The 21,807-nt window shown below is 38.0% G+C and overlaps 7 protein-coding genes, 1 long non-coding RNA gene and 1 other non-coding gene across 10 annotated transcripts; 3 read left to right on the top strand and 6 right to left on the bottom strand.

Annotated features, from left to right (window-relative positions):
- Positions 1 to 122: 122 nt before the first annotated feature.
- Positions 123 to 793, bottom strand: LOC117133875. Its single transcript, XR_004457917.1, has 2 exons — positions 621 to 793; positions 123 to 558 (listed from the first exon to the last, which is right to left on the bottom strand). It is a non-coding gene; the product is annotated as an uncharacterized LOC117133875 (long non-coding RNA).
- Positions 225 to 2,339, top strand: LOC103870896 (probable protein phosphatase 2C 33). 2 transcript variants are annotated; one of them, XM_033290887.1, is made up of 5 exons: positions 225 to 536; positions 618 to 977; positions 1,052 to 1,169; positions 1,254 to 1,481; positions 1,555 to 2,339. In XM_033290887.1, the coding sequence occupies exons 1-5, from the start codon at positions 282 to 284 to the stop codon at positions 1,650 to 1,652; spliced, it is 1,059 nt and encodes a 352-aa protein (XP_033146778.1). In that variant the 5' UTR covers positions 225 to 281; the 3' UTR covers positions 1,653 to 2,339. The 2 variants fall into 2 exon arrangements, with proteins under 2 accessions (XP_033146778.1, XP_033146777.1); XM_033290886.1 differs by having other exon boundaries at positions 1,254 to 1,477; positions 1,555 to 2,322.
- Positions 2,340 to 2,344: 5 nt separating this feature from the next.
- Positions 2,345 to 4,844, bottom strand: LOC103870895 (aspartic proteinase-like protein 2). Its single transcript, XM_009149076.3, has 9 exons — positions 4,442 to 4,844; positions 4,087 to 4,213; positions 3,550 to 4,016; positions 3,309 to 3,471; positions 3,153 to 3,226; positions 2,975 to 3,062; positions 2,820 to 2,895; positions 2,661 to 2,732; positions 2,345 to 2,575 (listed from the first exon to the last, which is right to left on the bottom strand). Exons 1-9 carry the CDS (start codon positions 4,690 to 4,692, stop codon positions 2,424 to 2,426), a joined length of 1,470 nt encoding a protein of 489 aa, XP_009147324.1. The 5' UTR covers positions 4,693 to 4,844; the 3' UTR covers positions 2,345 to 2,423.
- A 731-nt stretch (positions 4,845 to 5,575) lies between these two features.
- On the top strand, positions 5,576 to 6,723 carry LOC103870898 (thioredoxin F1, chloroplastic). Its single transcript, XM_009149078.3, has 3 exons — positions 5,576 to 6,022; positions 6,222 to 6,321; positions 6,429 to 6,723. The coding sequence occupies exons 1-3, from the start codon at positions 5,727 to 5,729 to the stop codon at positions 6,576 to 6,578; spliced, it is 546 nt and encodes a 181-aa protein (XP_009147326.1). The 5' UTR covers positions 5,576 to 5,726; the 3' UTR covers positions 6,579 to 6,723.
- A 252-nt stretch (positions 6,724 to 6,975) lies between these two features.
- Positions 6,976 to 9,124, top strand: LOC103870899. Its single transcript, XM_009149079.3, has one exon. The coding sequence runs from the start codon at positions 7,496 to 7,498 to the stop codon at positions 9,089 to 9,091; it is 1,596 nt and encodes a 531-aa protein (XP_009147327.1). The 5' UTR covers positions 6,976 to 7,495; the 3' UTR covers positions 9,092 to 9,124.
- A 2,264-nt stretch (positions 9,125 to 11,388) lies between these two features.
- On the bottom strand, positions 11,389 to 13,261 carry LOC103870900 (protein DJ-1 homolog D). Its single transcript, XM_009149080.3, has 5 exons — positions 13,070 to 13,261; positions 12,876 to 12,992; positions 12,340 to 12,780; positions 11,847 to 12,209; positions 11,389 to 11,754 (listed from the first exon to the last, which is right to left on the bottom strand). Exons 1-5 carry the CDS (start codon positions 13,124 to 13,126, stop codon positions 11,566 to 11,568), a joined length of 1,167 nt encoding a protein of 388 aa, XP_009147328.2. The 5' UTR covers positions 13,127 to 13,261; the 3' UTR covers positions 11,389 to 11,565.
- Positions 13,262 to 13,285: 24 nt separating this feature from the next.
- On the bottom strand, positions 13,286 to 13,367 carry TRNAS-AGA. The gene has a single exon. It is a non-coding gene; the product is annotated as a tRNA-Ser (tRNA).
- A 678-nt stretch (positions 13,368 to 14,045) lies between these two features.
- LOC103870901 (nijmegen breakage syndrome 1 protein) lies at positions 14,046 to 19,436 on the bottom strand. Its single transcript, XM_009149083.3, has 13 exons — positions 16,855 to 19,436; positions 16,573 to 16,626; positions 16,228 to 16,492; positions 16,053 to 16,144; positions 15,852 to 15,982; positions 15,724 to 15,770; positions 15,538 to 15,646; positions 15,367 to 15,453; positions 15,117 to 15,288; positions 14,640 to 15,040; positions 14,505 to 14,569; positions 14,325 to 14,421; positions 14,046 to 14,240 (listed from the first exon to the last, which is right to left on the bottom strand). The coding sequence occupies exons 1-13, from the start codon at positions 16,889 to 16,891 to the stop codon at positions 14,187 to 14,189; spliced, it is 1,611 nt and encodes a 536-aa protein (XP_009147331.2). The 5' UTR covers positions 16,892 to 19,436; the 3' UTR covers positions 14,046 to 14,186.
- Positions 19,437 to 19,676: 240 nt separating this feature from the next.
- LOC103870902 (14-3-3-like protein GF14 nu) lies at positions 19,677 to 21,636 on the bottom strand. Its single transcript, XM_009149084.3, has 5 exons — positions 21,464 to 21,636; positions 20,555 to 21,061; positions 20,347 to 20,469; positions 20,157 to 20,273; positions 19,677 to 20,018 (listed from the first exon to the last, which is right to left on the bottom strand). Exons 2-5 carry the CDS (start codon positions 21,029 to 21,031, stop codon positions 19,950 to 19,952), a joined length of 786 nt encoding a protein of 261 aa, XP_009147332.1. The 5' UTR covers positions 21,032 to 21,061; positions 21,464 to 21,636; the 3' UTR covers positions 19,677 to 19,949.
- Between the last annotated feature and the right edge of the window lie 171 nt (positions 21,637 to 21,807).

Below are 21,807 nucleotides of genomic sequence, written 5' to 3'. Positions count from 1 at the left end.
CGCCATTAGTGTTCTTTCATAAAGTAGCTGGAACTAAAAAATAGAGGTATATATATGTTTCTTCTTCTTGTCTGAATCCATCATTTCTTCTTTGATCTAAAAAAGGAAATTTATTTTTTTTAATTTACAGATATCTCTTTCCTTACCTGAATCCCATCATTGCTCTCTGTGGTGATAATCTGGATCTAAAGCCTCAATCTTTCTCGCTGGAGGACCACCGTGGGTGTGATTGTACAACAGTTGGTCTGGAGTGCCTTGTTAATATAATCAGGGCCCTGAGAATGGGGTCCTGTCTATCTGCTGAGACCAGGAGTCCCACACCTGGCTCTCCTTGCTCTCCTGGCTTTGGTGTGAAGAAGAGAAAAAACTCTAAGAAGAGACTCGGTTCCAGAAACTCCTCCTTTGATTCAAGGAGAGATGATCCCTTGCATAGAGTCCCGGGCCGGATGTACTTGAATGGAGCAAGTGAGGCTGCTTGTATCTTCACTCAGCAAGGCAAGAAAGGGCCTAATCAAGATGCCATGGTTGTTTGGGAGGTTAGTATAGAAACAATTAAGTCTTCTGTTTCTTTTATTCTCTTTGTTTATGGTTTTCTTATAAATTTTATTTGTGTGTAGAACTTTGGTTCTAGGACGGATACAGTCTTCTGTGGAGTGTTTGATGGGCATGGTCCTTATGGTCATATGGTTGCAAAGAGAGTTAGAGACAATCTTCCTCTCAAATTAAGTGCTTATTGGGAAGCTATAGTACCTATTAATAGTGCAAGCAACATCAACAACTCTGAAGATGCTTCTTTTGTATCTGCTGAGGAAGAACCTAGTGCCAACAACAACTCTGAAGAGTCCCAATCTGATTTGTTTCAAACTCTGAAAGATGCCTTTCTTAAGGCTTTCAAAGTTATGGACAGAGAGCTTAAGTTCCATAAAAGTGTTGACTGTTTCTGCAGTGGGACAACGGCTGTGACTTTGATCAAACAGGTATTGTCATGTCTTTATTAGCTTAATTCACAGTAACTGGTTGTTTATTGTATAAATAATCTGCAATATCTTAGGGTGAGTATCTTGTTGTTGGAAACGTTGGGGACTCAAGAGCTGTAATGGGGACAAGAAACGGTGAAAACGCTCTTGTTGCTGTTCAACTAACTGTTGATCTCAAACCAAATCTACCAGGTTGAATAACTATTCCTTATTATGATGGTGGCATGTGGATCTCATTATTCAAGTTGTGCTAATTGCCATAGATTGATTTTGCAGCTGAGGCAGAGAGGATAAAGAAGTGTAGAGGACGTGTGTTTGCGCTTAGAGATGAACCTGAGGTTTGTAGAGTTTGGCTGCCAAACTGTGACTCACCTGGACTTGCAATGGCACGCGCTTTCGGAGACTTTTGTCTTAAAGATTTTGGTCTAATCTCTGTCCCTGATGTATCATTCCGTCGATTAACCGAACAAGATGAGTTCATAGTGTTGGCTTCAGATGGGGTAGGTAACCTCAGACATACAAACATTTCTTGTCTCTGTGCATTTTTTTTTGTCTAATGGTATGTTTTGTGTGATAGATTTGGGATGTGCTCTCAAACGAAGAGGTAGTAGCGATTGTGGCTTCAGCACCATCACGTTCCTCAGCAGCAAGAGCTTTAGTGGAGTCTGCGGTTAGAGCTTGGAGATACAAATACCCTACCTCAAAAGTCGATGACTGTGCTGCGGTTTGCTTGTATCTACACTCCAATGACACAAACGTCATATCGTCAGCTTCTTCCATCTCCAAACTGGAAGATGATGATGATGCATCAGAACCAAGCGGTCTAGGCCGTTCAAGTACTGTCAGGACAGGGAAAGAGATTGCTCTTGATGAAAGTGAAGCTGAAAAGCTGATTAAAGAAGAGGATATAGAGCCTGGAACAGAGTACTCTGCACTAGAAGGTGTTGCAAGGGTTAATACACTTTTAAACTTACCAAGATTTGTGCCTGGAAAGTAAAAAAAGAGAAATAAGAGTTCGAAAACTGAAGAAGTTGAGTGGTGACAACAACACATTTAATCAAATAAATCACTCTCAGGACTCAGGAGAGGTATTGTCTTTTCTTTCCCACCTTTCTGCATTCTCTTATTCTTTGAGTCGACATTCATTGGTTTGGAACATAAACTCCTGTCAGTTTTGTTTTTCTATTTATGTCTTTCTTGTTAATGTTTTGGTATTGTCAGTAAAGAAAGTGAAAACACAATCACATGTATGTAATAACGGCTTTGTGTCTGTGATACCATGAAACCCCCCTCGGACTTAATTTTGTCTGTCTGTTGGGGGAATATTTCCTGTTGATTGCCTCAATCACTTTCTCTTTCAAACTCAATTGTTTCAACAAATGGGAATCAGATCCTTTTACTAATAACAACACAAACACAGCGAACAAACTTGTCTTCTTACCAAGGCTATAAAGCAATGTTAGAGAGGAAAAGAACTAAGAGAGAAACAATTGTAAGAAGTTTAGAAACAGCTAAAGAAGAAGACCATGAGAGATTGTGTGCACCAACTGTGTAGACTGCTCCACTTTGTTCATCCTTCACTTGTATTCCTCCTGAGCCTGTGTGATTCATCCGTCACATTCAAACGCCTTAAAATAGAAGTTTAACAAAAAAAAGATAAGTAGGATCTGTGATGATGCTTACAGTTGTGATTGGTCCATCCAATAACTTGGTTTTCGATGTCGTAGACAACTAACTTGTTAGAAAGCGCCATATCTGCACAGCCAAATCAAATCAAGACTTCAATTATTTGGTGATTGGAATGTGAAATACATTTTTTTTTGGAAGAGAGAGAGATGTTACCTCCAAGAATTGACAATTCTCCTCCATCTTTAGTCTGCAATCCACCGGTTTGCCAGCCTAAACACCATGTGTCTCCCTAAACAAGAGTCGGAGTTTATGTCAGAACAGGAATAACAAACAAGATCAAAGAGTCAGAACAAGAACTAAAACTTTACTTGAATTTGGAATAGATAATCCCGAGGAGTCACTGTCAAGGAAGCAGACTTGTCGAACTGAAATGTCACAGGTGGGAACCGATCTAAACTGTGGATATTGTCAACAGAATTATGAATCAGTCACCACATTAGATGTAGCTTAAACCGACTCAACAAAGCAATGTGTTTAGATTCTTACTTGTCGGTATAACGGAAACAAGTAAAGGCATCTTGAACCTTATGCAAGTTGAGCTCTGGATGTGAAGCCAAGATCTGCCAAAAATAACAAACAAAGTGTTTAAGAAACTTTTATAGTAAAAGAAACATATTTTATGAAGAAAACAATTGTATTAACCTCATTGATTAACGGATTATAAACAGCGGTGGGGAGATAGACCAAAGTAGTACCACTGTCAACAATGACTCCTTTGTCATCTCCAGAATCAAATGCTCCGGAAGAAAGTTGCAAAACTGAGTTACCAACTTCAATTGAATTGAGGCTAACACTATAGTGAGCTCTGTAGAGAAGGTTCACAAACACTGTAAGTAACTCAAAACAAGAAGAGGTTTAAGGAAAAAGTTATTCATTGGCTTACGATTTAGAGAGCATAGGAGTAGTCTTCACTTTCGGTGACACGACTTCTCCAATGGCGAAGATACCACCTCCATTTTTGTTATCCAAGCAATGTGCAAAAGTCCTTTTCACCTTCCCTTGTGAAGCTAACTGAGATATAAAAGATGAATTGGACTGTCCAAATCCCATTATCCCATCAACTGCAGAGACGGATTCACCTAGCTGACCAGACTGTTTAGACCCGCACCCGAAGATGATGGTTCCGTTGGTAGAACCGGTCTGACGGTTACCAGTAACCAAGTTCAAATGCATAACATCTCTCACTAAGTGACCACTAGTGGAGCTTTGATCTCCGTATTGGATGATGTATTTGCAAGTGGAGCCTGAGTGGCATTCAGATATTTGGTTAAAGTATGAGCAGAAGCTGTCGTCACAAGAAACAGACTTTGCGGTGGAGGAAGCACCTGAATCATAAGGTGTTAGATCTACCTGAAACAATAAAAATGAAACCATTTAAAACGTTACATAAGCAACTTAAAAGATAAACTAATGGTCTTACCAAATCACTTTTCCTAGGACAACTGATGCATCCGGCGCAATTCACCCATAAGATGTCACTTCCTGTATCGACTTGGACATGGTAGTCTCTTGATGGAGTTCCAAGTCCGATTTTAGCAAAGTATAAACTGTAATAACAAGAACAAGAGTCAAACAATGAGAGACAATGACCAAACAAACAGTGATGAGAATCTCTCAAAAGATCAAAAGCTTAAAAAAAAAAGGTATCTTTCAGATTCCACATTTGTAGACATAAAGATTTAACCTTTCTATTTAAATTCCCAAACTTTATTTCATAAGGAAACAAAAAAAAATGTTGAAGATTAGAGCTTTGAGTAATGGGGGGAATCGTGTACCCGGTGGACTCAGGCTGGCTATCGCCGCCGAGAGGGAGATCGATGGCGGAGAGGAGTCTGGCGTGACGGTGAGCGTCGTGAGCTTTGAGGGCTCTGAGATCTTTTTCTCTTTTCCCGGCGAACTTGCTTCGGACTTGGAATGCCAAGTTCTCCGTCGCCGCCGCTGATAACCGCGGCGAAATCAGCAGCGTCGCGAGTGCTGCCGAGAGGAGAATCGCCGACAAAGACCAATGTCTCCGCGTGAGATCCATTCTCCGTCAAAAGACTAATATTCCAAACTTATTAATTTAGAAACAAAAAATAGAAAGGAAAAAAGGTAAAGAGAGGAAAAGTGTTAGCTTTGGCGGTGGCGTGAGGTTTAGGACAAAGATGTGTAAGAAGAAAGAAACTTTGTAATAAAATTTAGTTAGAAAATTATTTTATTACAAAATCTCGAATCACCTTTGAATCTCTCTGACTAAACAATTATACTTTCTTTTACTTTTTTTTTTCTTCTAAAATTAGGAATTAAAATTTCCAGATATTTGTGAATCTGAACAAACCGTTTTTAGTTTCAGTTTGGCGGCAGTTATTTACCTTCTCTGTCCTTGAGAGTCAAAAGTTCATTTATTTTTTGGTGTCTATTAAATTCCCTGTTTTACTAATTTATCTACTTGTTTGTATTCAAAAGTTACATTTGTAATTGTTCTTACTTATATAATTGAATTTTGTCATACCAAAAGAAGAAAAATATGTCTTTATTTTGAATTTCTAGAAATGTTTGATAATTGCTATCTCAAGTTGTTGGTATTTGTATTTTAGTTTGAATTGGAAGTAGTTCAATTTATATGCTAAGCAAGATAATAATTCATTCATTTATGGAAAAGATTTTTAAGAGATAAGATCATCAATATTTTCTTCTTCAATTAAATATTATCTTCTTCAGTTTTTTTAAAAAAATATTAAGAACAAAATTTTCAATATTTTCTTCATCAATTAAATATTTTGAGGGACCTAATCGTCATTTACAAGTAAAATATAAAATATCATTATCAATCGTAATTCCCTCGGAGAATTCTACACCTCCCGTTTCATTTATCACGATGTGACATACATATCCCCGAATATCCTCCTTCATCCGCAGAAACTCAAGGTTACAACCGTCTTTTAAGCTCTACAGTCCAATACTCCGTTGAGACCAGACCGCACACACAAGCCAAGCTCATCAACCTTTTTTGAACTCCAACTTCATCGTCTTCATCTTCATCTCCTTCACTCTTCTTGAACTCAAAAGGTTCCCTAAGCAATGCCTCTCTCTCTCCGTCTTGCTCCATATCCTACGGCTTTAGCTTCAACCAACGGTGGATTTGGTCCCGTGATGAAGAAGCAGTGCCGCATCTCTTACTCCGGCGTTGCCACCACGAGGATTGGTTTCTGCTCATTGGATTATGGGAAAAGGGTAGATTCCTCTGTGGTGAGGTGTAGCTTAGAGACGGTGAATGTGAGTGTTGGTCAAGTGACGGAAGTGGATAAGGATACGTTCTGGCCCATCGTTAAAGCCGCCGGTGAAAAGATTGTCGTTCTTGACATGTACACTCAATGGTATGCCAACGTTATCCACTTTATATTAGCTAGTAACCATCCTATTCTCCAGAGTACTTTAGATTTTTGATTAGAGCATCCACCTAGGAACTAAAATAAAATGATGATGATATTTCTTTTGTCACATATTTGAAATCAATGATGTTCCATGTAAAATATATATATATATATATATATATATATATTCTAATGCACGTAGGTGTGGACCATGTAAAGTGATTGCACCTAAGTACAAAGCTTTATCAGAGAAGTACGAGGACGTTGTGTTTCTTAAGCTTGACTGCAACCCTGAAAACAGGGTTTGTCTTTTTAATCTTATTTCTCCACACCAATGTCTTGGGTCTTGCTGTTTTTTTTTTTGCTTTGCTATAATAACGTTGGAACTCTTTTCTTTTGTTTGGTGCAGCCATTAGTAAAGGAGTTAGGATTAAGAGTGGTTCCAACTTTCAAAATCTTTAAGGATAATAAAGTTGTCAAGGAAGTTACTGGTGCCAAATACGATAATCTGGTTGAAGCAATTGAAACAGCCAGGTCTACTGGTGGTTCGTCGGGATGAACCAATCCCCATGTAAAGACTTTACCTTGATTGGGTTGTGAAATGTAGTAAACTATGCTTCTCTTATTTTATTGGAAATGAAAAGATTTTTATGTATTAAAATGGTAGTACAAAAATTAAGTTGGTGTGTTATGAACCGTTTCACCATGATCTGCATCCAACATCCCTTATACTGGACCTTGAAATGTCATGCTTGAAAGGTAAAACACAGGTGTGATATGATCATTTTCTATCGTTATGCCAAGGCGTTGGACTTGTGGTCAGAATGATATATCCAACAAGCGCTCAAGAAACAACGTTTTAAGGAGACGTGGATGTCAAGCGAAGGCTCTAACCAAACCGCTCCAGCCAACAGAACAGTAAAAATATCTATTGTTTTTATGAATTCATCAGTTGTCCCATCTATTGCATTTACAAAAGTGCAAAGAAACTTGATTCAATTGTGACAAGTCGTGATCATCACTTAAATAACTGAGGATAATCGGAAGAATATACCCAAGGAAACGGCCATGTTGCCTCTGTCTGGCAAGTTTATGGAAAGCCATAATGATTAATTGATTATATTTTAGTACTATTAGTCAGCGTGTCATTATTATCACAGCTGTTTACATTTACTTGGATTTCAATAATTTGTATGCATCGTCAAACCTACCCATATTAAAATTGTATACATCCATTTAATAATCGTGCTAATATTTTGCATTGATTTATTTTTTTAGATTAAAGATAACATCTAATTAGTTTGTTGATGAGTTGCTGGCAGTCTCGGCAGGCCAATCACCATTGATGATAATATAAAAAATCATCGTACAGCTAAGAATGTGAGTTCCATTGAAATGTAGTCTATATGATCAAGACGAGCCATCAAAAGACAATACTTGAAACTTCACTTCTGTTTCTTTTTTTCTTCCTTTACCATGCCTAAGTCTAACCAGATGCTGCCGTTTCATGATCATCCTTTGTATACATTTGACGACGACCAATCTTGGTTCTGCTATCTGTGCTCATCAAACGAAAAACGAGGCATGGTCTACATTTGCATGGAGTGCGAACTCGTGACGCACAAGGAGTGCGTCGAGCCCTTTCTCAACAGCCCGTTCCAGTGCAATCACTTTCTCAAGTTCTTCATAGGTTCACCATTCGAATCTGAAAATCGCCACTGTCATTTTTGTCGCAAGAACCTTTCGTCTCTGTATGCTCGTTGCACGATATGCAACACAAGCATGGATATAGACTGTTTGAAAAATCCACCGCCGCTCACTGTTTTTCAACCCAAGCACCACGATCATAGTCTCACACTCTTGTCAAGACTAGTCACATTTACTTGTAACGCATGTGGTCTGGAAGGCGACCGTAATCCTTATGTGTGTCTTCAGTGCAATATGATGCTACATAAAGATTGCATTGATCTACCGAGAGTCATTAGCATCAATCGTCATGATCATCGCATCTCTCATACTTTTCATCTTGGTCAAGGACAAGAAGATTGGGAGTGTGGTGTTTGTCGGAAAAAGATTGACTGGGTCTACGGAGCTTTCAAGTGCTCTCGATGTCCTAGCTACGCAGTTCATTCAAAATGTGCTACGAGAAGTGAAGTTTGGGATGGGATAGAGCTTGAGGATGTTCCTGACGAAGAGGAAGAAATCGAAGATCCATACAAGGTAGTTAATGAAAAAGATATCATTCACTTTAGTCATGAGAATCATATTCTAAGATTGGATGAGAGTTGTGTTACGGATAAGCGTTGTGAGGGTTGTGTTCTACCCTTCAACGGAGATCCATGCTACAGATGTGTGGAATGTGATTTCATCCTACACAAAACTTGTGCTAGTCTCCCTCGGAAGAAACGACATTTATTGCACAACCATAAGCTTACGCTGCTGGTTGACGAGGTTACTTTCCAGTGTAGAGCTTGCAAAATCAATTCCAATGGTTTCAGGTATAAGTGTGAAGAAGGCTGCAAGGATAAGTTTGTGTTTGATGTTCGGTGTAGCTCCGTATCAGAACCGTTTCGCCATGATCTGCATTCACATCCCTTGTACTGGACCTTGGAAGGTTCCAAAGAATGTCGAGCTTGCGACACAGAAACCAAGAATCCTCTATGTTGTACGGTTTGTGATGATTACGCTTTATGCATGAAGTGCACTACTTTACCAAGGAAGGTGAAACACAGGTGTGACGATCATCTTTTGTCGCTGAGACAAGGTGTCGGAAACGCGAGCGGTGACTTGTGGTGTGATGTTTGCGAGAGCAAGGTGATAGCGAGTGAGTGTTACTATACTTGCCAAGAGTGTGGAGTCAGTCTCGATATTGATTGTGTGCTTGGAGACTTTTATTATCTCAAGGTAGGACACATCGGCCCCGGTCTTGAAGTACTTGCCAACAATGGTGTTACTCGACCATTGTGCAGCGGTTGTGAAGTTCGATGCAAGTTCCCATTCCTCGCGAGGGATACTACTACCCAAGAACCTGTTTGTTACTTTTGTAATATAAACTGTTTACACTACCATTAAGTTATATCATAATATGCCAATCTTCTATTACTATACTCCCTGAATGTAAAAGAAAGAATTTATTTCCAACTCAAACAAAGTTTTCAGTTTAGACAAACATCAAAGACACAAAACCTCAACATGAAAGACTGCAGTAACATAATGACATGAGCCACAAGTTTTACACATATTACATAGCAGACAAGTTGATTCCTCGTGAAAGGGAAGGTTTACATAACTAGAACGAAACCTGAACGCCCAACAAAACCATTAGCTGTGACACAAACTCTGGGTGTCCTGGTCATGCTGCGCCAATTACCAGATTCCCGTCAGTGAAGCATCGGTGGATTGGATCTGGTTCTAACCAAGTTCCTCCTCCAAGCACCACATTCAGTTTCACTGCTGGATAAGCAGTGCATTTCCTTCCCTGCATCAGTGAACATCAAATCAGATATAGCATCAGTGAACACTGAACTCAAATCCAAAATCACATCATCTCAACTAACCGGTTCTCAGCCAAGCAACCTCAATGAGCTAAACACTAACGCACTAATTGATGTTGATGTTCCAATTGGTAGCCAACAATTAATAAATACAAATGCACTAATTTTCGTTATTGAAATATTGAAAAACTCATACCAACAACTTTACCCAAAGCTTTTGATAACAAAAGTAGTTAAAATCTTTTACCAAAGCTTCTTTGCAAGGATCTATTTAATTAAAAAAAACAGCGTTTAGTCTATTGTAATTACATCGAAAATATGACAATAAGTTAGAGAAACTAATCACCAAAACATGAAATGGGGCCGGATGCGGTATGAGAACACTGAGAAAAATCTTATGATCAAGTAAAATCTACCACTATTTTTAAGTACCTACAATCGAACAATTGTTGTATTTTCCAAATTAGGCTAACACTTCGTCATTACTACAAAACTACTCTCACTTGCTTTATTTTATATGCATGATTTAATTCAACAAATACATGCCTTTGCATTTTTAGTGTTTCTTTTAGTCATCAAGGATCAAATAGTTTAGTCTTCAAGAATTAGACATACTATTTTCAAAAGTTATATAGAGTTCTTGTTTGATATTGTGTACTAACCTTGCTCCCTATAATTTTCTTTGTTTTGTTGTTCGTGTTCAATATGATGTTATCATACATTTCATAATAGTATTATTTTTATATTTGATTGGTATAGTTAATTAAACATTGCATAAACTAAAAAAAAATATTTTATAGTGACAAATAAGAAATCAAACAAACAAAATTTGCTAAATCATAGTTATTAGTGACTAGTTGAATTTATTTTAAGCTATTAATCACTTCACAATATGTCTAATTTGGAGTAGTTGATGAATTTAGTTGGACTACTCACGTTAATACCGTAATGACATCCAAGCAAATGAAAACTGTGGTTCATGGTAATATTAATCTATTATGCGATGGTACACACTGAAATGAGTGCGACCCGTATATTTTTCATTCTCTGCAAAGGTTCAACAGGTTTCACCAAATGAGGAGAATGTGGCTTATGTAATGGAGTCTGGAGAAATATTCACATATGGCCACAACTCAGTCTTTTCATGCGGTCACGGTACAGACGATCCAGTACTGAAGTCGAAGCTTGTTGAGTACTTTTGGAACACTAACACCACATGCAAGCATGTGGAAGTTAATACAAGATCTACAATCTTTCTAACAAGAGATGGTGCCTCTACACAGTCGGGGATATCATCTATGGTCAACTCGGTTCAGGGGATAGAACAAACCAAACATTACCAAATCTGTCTTTTCTTGTGGTCATGGTACCGACATTCCAGTATAGAAACCGAAGCTTGTTGACTATTTTTGGAACACGAACACCGCATATAAGTAGGTGGAAGTTAATTCATGGTCTACTCTCTTCATAAGAAGAGAAGATCGTCTCATCTTGGTCATGACGTTGTTTAGTCAGAGATACTCTCATTCCCAACTAAGTTTATATAACATTTGGTTTATTAATCAAACATTGCATAAACTAAAATAAATAATATTTTATATTGACAAATCAAAAAACTAAACTTATAAAATTTGCTTAATCGTAGTTATTAGTGTAGTTATTAGTGAGTAGTTGAATTTATTTTAAGTTATATTAATCACTTAACAGTATGTATAATTTAGATTAGTCAACATAAGTTCAAGTTTTAAAATGAAATTTAAACACAATCGAATGTTTTTAACTGTTTATATGAAAATTTGTGCTTTTAATAAACTGTTTACACTACCACTAAGTTATCATAATATGCCAATCTTCTATTACTATACTCCCTGAATGTAAAAGAAAGAAAATCTCATAAACTTTATTTCCAACTTAGACAAACATCAAAGACTCAAAACCTCAACATGAGAGACTGCAGTAGCATAATAACATAAGCCACAAGTTTTTACACACATTACATTAGCAGACGAGTTGGTTTTGAAAGATTCCACATGAAAGGGACGGTTTACATATCTAGAATGAAACCTGAACTCCCAACAAAAGCATTAGCTGTGACACAAACTCTGGGTGTCCTGGCCATGCTGCCCCAGTTACCAGATTCCCGTCGGTGAAGCACCGGTGAATTGGATCTGGTTCTAACCAACTTCCTCCTCCAAGCACCACATTCAGTTTCACTGCTGGATAAGCAGTGCATTTCCTTCCCTGCATCAGTGACCAGGTTAACATGAAATCAGATATATCAGTTTTCTCAAACAATTTCATAATTATACAAATTGTAGTGGAGCAAAACTGACCTTTAGGACACCAGCAGCAGCTAAGATCTGTTGTCCGTGGCAGATAGATGCAACTGGTTTCCCAGAATTCATAAACTCTTTAACTACGTTAAGGACGTGTTGGTTCAAGGCCAGATATTCAGGAGCTCTGCCCCCTGGAATCACCAGAGCATCATAACTGGAGGAATCTACTCCATCAAAAGCAGCAGTTAAACCAAAAGTATGGCCTGGCTTTTCACTGTAAGTCTGGTCACCCTCAAAGTCATGGATTGCAGTTGGGCAGCGATCACCAGCCTTCTTCTCCGGACAAACCGCATCAACTTGACACCCCAAAGCTTGAAGGGACTGAAATGGAACTTTGACTTCATAGTCTTCCATATAATCCTGCAAAGGTCAAAAAAAAAAAACAAAACTGTAATGTTTATAGGGACCCAAGTGCGTATTTTACTTAACAACAAATTATAAACCATGACTACTAATAAACTGAGACAACAAAAGTAGTAAAGTCACTTACCCCACAAAGAAACAAGATTCTTTTATTAGCTCCAGTTATTTTACCGCCCATGGCCTTGACAAAAAGCTGGATAAACTCAGGATGTCCCTCATAGGTAGCCGCAGTGATCAAACTACCATCAACAACACAGACATCAGGTGTCACTGGTTCCACCCACTTGGCCCCTGCAGCGATAAGAGCAGGTCCAACAGTTGCATAAGCTGTGCAGCTTCGACCGTTAACAGTGTCAGCAGCTGCTAGTATCAACTGGCCGTGGCAAATAGAGGCTATGGGCTTTCCAGAGCTTGAAAACTGTTTAACCAAGTCAACAACGGATGCATTCATGGAGAGGTATTCAGGAGCACGTCCTCCAGGTATAACCAACCCATCGTACTTGGTGAGGTCAACTTCGTCAAACGTCGCGTTGAGAGTGAAGTTGTGACCTCGCGACTCGGAATAGGTCTGCAAGTGATCAAATCAGAAAAATACGTCAACATAGTTTCTCCTACAATTTGAAAAATGAAGTTTATCAGTAGATCACATCGAGATCGAGAGACCTGGTGGCCACAGAAGTCGTGAACAGCGGTGGGGCAAGAGTCACCAGACTTTTTACCGGGGCAGACGGTGTGGACTGAGACTCCGAAAGCTTGCAAAGCCTGGAACGGGACCATCACCTGAGAGAGAAGCACAAGCTAGTATATATAAGAACACCGAAGAAAGGAAAAAAAAAGTAGTAGAGGAAGAAGAGAACCTCATAGTCTTCCATGTAGTCACCGCATAAGATCAGAACAGTTCTCGAGTTCGCCATTTTCAGCTAGACAGAGAGACAGAGAGAGATTCTGCTTGAAGGTGCGTTGTTGTTATGACATTCTGGAGAGATCTGGTTAACAGCGACGTTTAGGGACGAGTGGAGCACGCGTGTTAAAAAAAAAAACAATATTATAATGGATTTAATAAGAATAAAAAACGTGAACGGCAGGATTCGAACCTGCGCGGGCAAAGCCCACATGATTTCTAGTCATGCCCGATAACCACTCCGGCACGTCCACTCTTGTTTACATCAATATCTTGCCTATGTATCAGCATTGATAAAAAAGACCCCCCAACAATAATATTCCCTAGTCCAAATGGCCAAATAAAAATGAAAGAAAGCTGCTCAGTTGAATGATTTTTTACGTCAAAAAATGGCTGGATTAAAAGGTCACACAACGCACTAGATTACACAGTCATGTACTTTGTGATTGACATTTTGCTCTTTTGATTTTAAATCTCTCGTCATGAAACAGAAGTTTCTTCCCAATACATATTGGAATCTCTAATACGAGAAGCCATTTAGCGTTATGACAAGTTGTTGCATCCACGAGCAGAGGTGTATTCTCTTTCATACAGACGAAACCAAAATGCATACAATTGTTTGAGCTCCTTAATGGCTTCTTCTCTCTACATGAATACATAAACAAATATTCCAATTCCATTTGGTGTATAGAATTTAGATTTTTGTAGTCGAAGACCCTCTGGATGAAACAGAGGCAGTCTTTTTGTTTGAAAATGATGATGAATCCACAGATTATAACCCTCTGAGATCTTATTACTAGTGTTGATGCCTTGATGGTCTGGTAATTTGGTATATATATATATTCACCTAATTATAATTAAATCACAAATTAAACACTTTTGTAGCCTAATTAAAGACTATAAACGGGTGATAGTGTATTTGTAACCCCACATGCCACTAAATTCCTCTTGAATTTTAGTTTAAAGATTAAAAAGTAGAGTTGACAGACAAATAACCATTTTGATTCTTGAAGATTAACAAACAACCATGAGTAATTATCTCACAATAACCATTTCATATTCACCTTGAAACCTCAACTTCGAGTGAGAAACCCGCTGATGGAACCAGCCGTTCCACGCTTTCTAGCCTGCAGATTCAATTATAAAGTGTAAATAAAATTGCTCAATAAATTTTGATGCAATGCAAGATGATGATGTTGTTTGATTGAAACCTTTTCATTGTTGAACAAGTCCTCTGCAACGGCTTCTCTCTGCTTCCTCTTCTTCTCTTCTTTCATAAAGTCCGTCACTTCACTGGTATCGTACTCTCTGGCATCACCAAAACAAAAGGTTTAAGTAAACAAAAGAGGAGAAAGAGAAACCACTAGGAGCTAAAAGGGACTTAAGATTACTTGTATGGATCCTTGGCGAAAGGTATTAGACTACTGAAGCTGTTTCCTGATATTATAACATTCCCCTAACAAAACAAAAACTCATTAATCTCGCAAACATAATCATTTGTTCAGAATCCAAAGGCTTTCTAATACCTTTCTAAATCGCTTGAAGTCAACAACTCCTTCCACTCCTGTAGACCGGACATCTCTTATTGACCGCAAATCCCTAACAATGAGATGTTGAGTGTAGATAACCTCCGAGTTGCCACATTCAGGCTCATCGTTACGATCCCTTTTGATTGTCGTCACATCATTGTAGTCTTTCATTTCGGTATCTGCCGATAAGTTCACGCTTTTGAACTCGTTCAAATTCATAGTTTCTTCCACTGCTGTAACCGGACTCTCTTCTATCACTATCGCAGCAGGAGGCTCCTCTGGTGTTTCCGCCTTCTCGGTGGCGTCGATCATATGAACTGACGATGTTGTTTCTTCCTCTTCGACATCAGAGTCTGCTACCACTGTCTCATCCGTGGAGCACGATGATGAAATCACAACTACAAACAGGGAAATGTTTCAGATAAGAGTTTAACAAATATGTTTGGCTTTGTGTGTGTGACAGTGTGTACTCACCAGAGGGTGGTATCAACGAAGTCGAAGGTAGAGTTCCAGACAAGACAGCGCTTATTAAGTCCATCTCGTTCACTCTAGATAACAGACTGAGATGCTTCAAACGGGCAAACTTGTCTCCTGAGCTTATTGGGATGACACATATCATCCGATTAGCTTCTCCATACTGAGAATCCTGTAAAGTTGATTATGGTTTGTTAGGGCTACTTACAGAACGATCAAATGAGCCAAAACAATATAAAAGCACACAAACCTGACTCATGGAGCTAATCTCTGCTACGGCAACAGTCTCTGCGCCACACAGTTTGAGTAAAGATGAGAAGCTGCTACCAAACCTGTACTGCATAAGGGAAACAAAGAGCGAAAGAATAGGTAAATGCATGTTCATCAATGACTATTTTAAGCACTTAAGAGATTATTATACGGTGTCTGCTGGTTCCAACACAAAGGTAAATCCTTGTAGACATTTTTCACGGATGTTTTGTTCCATTACATCCACCAAAGCTTCTTCCACCATCGCTGATGGTCTGTACCTGTATTTATAAATTAGCATGTCAGTAACTGCAGAGTTTGTTCTGTAACTACATAAAAGCATTGAGACAATACTCACTGACTGTTTCCAGGAAACTCGCTGCGGATACTTTTCTCTCCAAGAAGCTACAAAACAAAACCACTGAAAGTTATAGAGCCCATTAATAAACCAACAAAGAGGGGTGAGAAAGGTATTCTCTGACATACCTTAACCCAATTCGTCAAAATGATGGGTTTTTGGGCTAAAACTGCATTGAGCAGAGCTTCATTCACTTGCATACGCGGCTCAACAAGAACATGTGTGCACTCCTCACTCAATGTAGGAGCAATACGAGCACCTAAGTATCAAACATAGTTAAGTATAAAACTACATGAACCAAGTTTACTTGCATAACGTTTGTCACTAACCGATTGATGAAACTGCATCTTGTACGGACCGATCCACCTTAAAGGTCTCAGAGGAAGGGCAGTAGTAAAACACCAGCGGGATCAAAGACAACCTGCATTGATTTTATTCGAAATGAAACAGATTAAAGCCATGTTAACAAAAAATATATCAGATTGGACTAGCTAGTAATAATACCTGTAAGTAGCTGCACCAGTACCAAAGGTGATAACATCTCCATCACTGAGAATCCTCTCCTTGTTAGGTAGCTCATGGACTTTGTCTTTTGTCCCGGGGTCAGTTTTGATAAAAGTGCCATACTTTGAACAATCTTTGACACGGATAACAAATGAGGTGTCGGGAGATTTATTCCTGCGAGAGGTTGAGGCAACTGTTGCGTCGAAAGTTAACTCTGCGTGGATCCTAGACACTCCCTTATCCTTATTGATAATGATGTCACATCCTATACAATAAACAACACCATAGTCACATATTTATATCAAACAAGGAACAAGAAAGAGGATTAAAGTTATGTAAGAATACCTTTGCGACCAATCTTGTAAGTCCCTTTTGAAAAGATATAGTATTTATCTTCACCTGAGACACAAGACTAATATCATTATACAACCAATCATGGGTCCAAAACTCGCTTGAATGAAATTAACACTTGAACATAGTTCAGAGCTGCGTAATGACTAAATATTTGAACATAGAAGCAAGCAAACAAAACTCTTTTCCATTTGCAAGGCAATACACGAACGATTTCACACTCTTTAAATAAAAAACATACTGTGATAGGAGTTAGAGAGAAAAAAAAAAGGTAACCTGAGAGAGGATCAACGGGAAAGAGACCCCAAACCATTGATTGATTGATTCGCTCCAAGGAAGAAATTGTTCGTGTTCGAGAGGGTTTTTCTACTTTCTGCGGAGAGTGTGTGTATTTATTTACTGGATTTTAAGGAAACGGTTGACGACAGAATAATCAAAGGAGACCGGTTTCTAAAACTAACCGAAGATTCTTTGGTTTATTTGTTTATAATACCGGTTTTGTATCTAAACCAGTTACAATCGAACTTTATGTAGGTTTTGAAATTAAACCGGGAACGTCTCGGTTTATTTTGGTTTCTTACATGGTTCAACATAACCCAAATTAAAAGAGAAGCACAGTGACCTCAAATCCAAAATCACATCATCTCAACCAACCGGTTCTCAGCCAGCAATTAATAAATATCTCACAAATGCACTAATTTTCGTTATTCGAAATATTGAAAAACTCATACCAACAGCTTTACCCAATGCGCTATTGATAACAAAAGTAGTTAAAATCTTTTACCAAAGCTTCTTTGCAAGTTGTATTTAATTAAAAAAACAGTGTTTAGTCTATTGTAATTACATCAAAAATATGACAATTAGTTAGAGAAACCAATCACCAAAACATGAAATGGGGTCGGATGCGGTATGAGAACATTGAGAAAAATCTACCACTATTTTTCAGTACCTACAATCGAACAATTATTTTATTTTCCAAATTAGGCTAATACTTCGTCATTACTACAAAACTACTCTCACTTGCTTTGTTTTATATGCATGATTTAATTCAACAATTACATGCCTTTGCATTTTTAGTGTTTCTTTTAGTCATCAAGGATCAGATCGCTTAGTCTTCAAGGATTACACATACTATTTTCAATAGTTATATAAAGTTCTTGTTTGATATTGTGTACTAACCTTGCTCCCTATAATTTTCTTTGTTTTGTTGTTTGTGTTCAATATGATGTTATAATATATTTCATAATAGTATTATTTGACATTTGATTGGTATAATTAATTAAACATTGCATAAACTAAAATAAAGAATATTTTATAGTGAAATAAAAAAATCAAACTAACAAAATTTTCTTTATCGTAGTTATTAGTGGCTAGTTGAATTTATTTTAAGCTATTAATCACCTCATAATATGTCTAATTTGGAGTAGTTGATGACTTTAGTTGGACTAATCAAGTCAATACCGTAATAACATCCAAGAAAATGAAAACTATGGTTCATGGTAATGTTCATCTATTATGCGACATGAGGCTTCAAGGTTTTAAAATACTGTTAGGCATAAGATATCCTAACATAGAACTTATAAGAAGTGTTGATGCTGCATGGGACATCCTTCATACGGTTTTATTATGTTTAATATTGAAATTTGAAACCTGTTATTCGATAAAATCTTGACACATTTACTTACAGATGATGCATGTCGTGGCGGGAAGAGATTTCACATTGGTTAGCCAAAACACATGTGTATACTCAACCATAGATGATCATGGGCTCACCACTAGGTTAATGTTAGGAGTGCGACCCGTATATTTTCCATTCTCTGCAAAGGTTCAACAACTCTCAGCAAATGAAGAAAATGTGGATTATGTAATGGAGTCCGGAGAAGTATTCACATATGGCCACAATTCAGTATTTTCATGTGGTCATGGTAAATACAATTCAGTACTGAAGCCGAAGTTTGTTGAGTACTTTTGGAACACTAACACCCCATGCAAGCAGGTGGAAGTTAATACCATGTGTACGATTTTTCTGACCATAGAAGGTCATCTCTACACAGTTAGGGATAACAAATATGGGCAACTCGGTTTAGAGGATTGAACAAACCAAACATTATCAACTCTGTCTTTTTTTGCGGTCACGGTACCGACGTTTCAATATAGAACCTGAAGCTTGTTGATTACTTTTGGAACACGAACACCACATGTAAGCAGGTGGAAGTTAATTCATGGTCTACTCTTTTAGTGAGAAGAGAATGTCTATCTCACCTTGGTCATGACGATGTGTAGTTAGAGATGCTCTCATTCCCAACTAAGTTTATATGACATTATTCATAATTAATCAAACATTGCATAAACTAAAATAAATAATATTTTCTATATTGACAAATCAAAAAACCAAACTAACAAAATTTGCTTTATCGTAGTTATTAGTGACTAGTTGAATTTATTCTAAATTATGTTAATCACTTCACAATATGTCTAATTCAAGTTTTAAAATGAAATTCAAACACAATCAGATGTTTTAACTGCTTATATGAAAATTTGTGCTTTTAATAATCATAAATTTAGAGTGTAGGCTTTTATAATTATTTCCCCATTTTTTTAAACAATGGTTAAACTAACATGACGCCGTTTTGTTTAACCATTGCTTTTAGCGACTAATTCTGTTTTCGGTGTTTCAAAAAAAAAAAAACTAACTGTTTTTAAGTTCCAATATCATCGTATAATATGGTTCATTTAACAAAAGTTTGAGATTTAAAATGACAGTTAAACACAACTTGATGCAAATTCGATGTTATGAGAGTTAGACCACATTGAACCCAAATCCAAAATCCATAATCTCACCAAACCGGTTCTCAATCCAAGCAACGTCAACAAGCTCATGAAATGGCTTGATGAGATTTTTGAATGGTTTCTATCTGACATTATGAGAACTCTGCAGACCATATCAAAATTGAATTTGGTACAGATCGCTTTGATATAGTGTATATGCTTTCCAAGGTAGACCAATGCTTGGTTCTCACTTTGCTCTCTTGGACACTACTTGTTTACATGCCTTCTTACTTTTAAGTTGAAAGATTAATTGACGGCAAAAAAATAGATGAATCGAAAGCAATCATAGAAAGTTGTGTTTCTTCACTTCCTAAAAAATAATAACAAGCAACGAAGTAAAACCAAAGACTCAAAACACTAGAAAGAAAACCAACAAAAAAAAGAAGAAGAGAGTTTTTGAGTTTGCAAAGGAGAAAATCAAATCATGATCTTCTCTCTGCTTCTACACACAAACCCCATAGCATATGTTTTTAAGAAACAAGAGCCAAATCCATACATACTTAATAATGCCTCGCTCACTCTCTCTCTGGTCACTTCAACGGCTACGCTTGTTTCCCTTCTTCAGGCTCGTCTTTTGACGCCTCCTTGATCTCATCACCACCCGCCTCATCCTGAAAATGAGCAACACAACGTTTAATTAAAAATTAAACTCTCAGTACATGAACTTGCTAAACACATGCACATATGCTTTATATTGTGTATATAAGGAGTTAAAAGAAAAGATATAGGGAGGGAGACAAATAGTATACATTGATGTCAGAAGTCCAGAGGGTCAGATTGTCACGGAGAAGTTGCATGATCAGTGTGCTGTCCTTGTATGATTCTTCTCCTAATGTGTCCAGCTCAGATATCGCTTCATCAAAAGCCTGTGAAAACAATTTCAAGATTAGGTCCGGTCACAAACTAGCAAACCAGCATCACACAAGGCAAAACACAAACCTGTTTGGCGAGATTGCAAGCGCGGTCAGGCGAGTTGAGAATCTCATAGTAGAAGACAGAGAAGTTAAGTGCAAGCCCCAATCTAATCGGATGAGTCGGAGGCAAATCAGCAAGTGCAATATCCTACATCAAAAGAATAAAAAAAAAAACATAAGCGTCCATCAAGACAAAACCCTTTTAACTACTCTCAAGACAAACCCTTTTTTACCTGAGCTGACTTGTAAGCCACGAGAGTGTTCTCAGCAGCATCTTTCCTCTCAGCACCAGTCTTAAACTCAGCAAGGTACCTATGGTAATCCCCCTTCATCTTCAGATAAAAGACCTTGGACTCAGCCAAAGACGCAGCGGGAACAAGGTGAGAATCAAGAAGGTTCAAAATCCCATCGCAGATCTTGCTAAGCTCGGTCTCGATCTTCCCTCTATAGTCCTTGATAATAGCAACGTGATCTTCATTCCCTCTGCTCTCTTCCTTCTGCTCAATAGAAGAAATGATCCTCCACGAAGCTCTCCTAGCACCAATCACGTTCTTGTACGCGACGGACAAGAGGTTCCTCTCTTCGACGGTGAGCTCCTCGGAGTCAACGGTCTTGGCGACTTTCTCCATGAACTCGACCATCTCCTCGTAACGCTCGGCTTGCTCGGCTAACTTGGCTAAGTACACATTCTCTTCACGAGGAGACGACATCGTTTCGTATCACAGTCTTTGTTATAGATCCTGTTTTCAGAAAAAAAAAAGAAGTTTATCATCACTGTAAGTAGCATATCGTACAGATCAGTCATCGATAGAAACGACACCGTTTCGTAGATCCTGTTTTCAAATATAGTTTAACATCACTGTAACGATCATTTCGTGCAGATCAGTTACAAATACAAACGAATCTAACACTAGAAAGTCAAAAGACACTGATTAAACCAACTCATAGCAAGATCTGGCGAAGTAACCAGAAGAATCGATCGTGAATAAGCTCAGATCTAGATTATAACAACGAGCAAAACTAACATAGCAAACGAAGTTTCCAAGTACACAAAACGAAACGATAAGATCAATATCTAGCGACAGAGATAGTACGATTCGTTGGAGTATGAGCAAAGAGAGGTGAGATCTGGAGGAGCTTACCGAGAGGGAGTTTTGGGAATTAGGGATTTGTCGAGATCGAAGTCTTGAGACGCAAAATGAAGGCAGTGAGAAGAAATAAGGGGGAAAAAGGGAAAGAGATGGGCTTTGATTGTCGGAGAAAGTACGTGGAAGAAGGCCCAATTAGAGTGTGACAAGTGTCTAGCGTCGTTGACCCGTCAAAGACTTTATTTCCGCCAAAAATTAATAATTTATATGATGGAATCGTTAAAGTATCACCGTGCATTGTCGGAAAATTGGACTTTACTGTTTTGAAAATAATCATTTTCTCCCAGTTCCATGAAAGTTCGTTATCTTTCCAAAATCACAAGTACTTAAAGAAAGAA

Source organism: Brassica rapa, chromosome A05 (assembly GCF_000309985.2).
Source record: "Brassica rapa cultivar Chiifu-401-42 chromosome A05, CAAS_Brap_v3.01, whole genome shotgun sequence".
Taxonomy (NCBI): Eukaryota; Viridiplantae; Streptophyta; class Magnoliopsida; order Brassicales; family Brassicaceae; genus Brassica; species Brassica rapa.
This window is presented reverse-complemented; position numbering and strand designations above follow the sequence as displayed.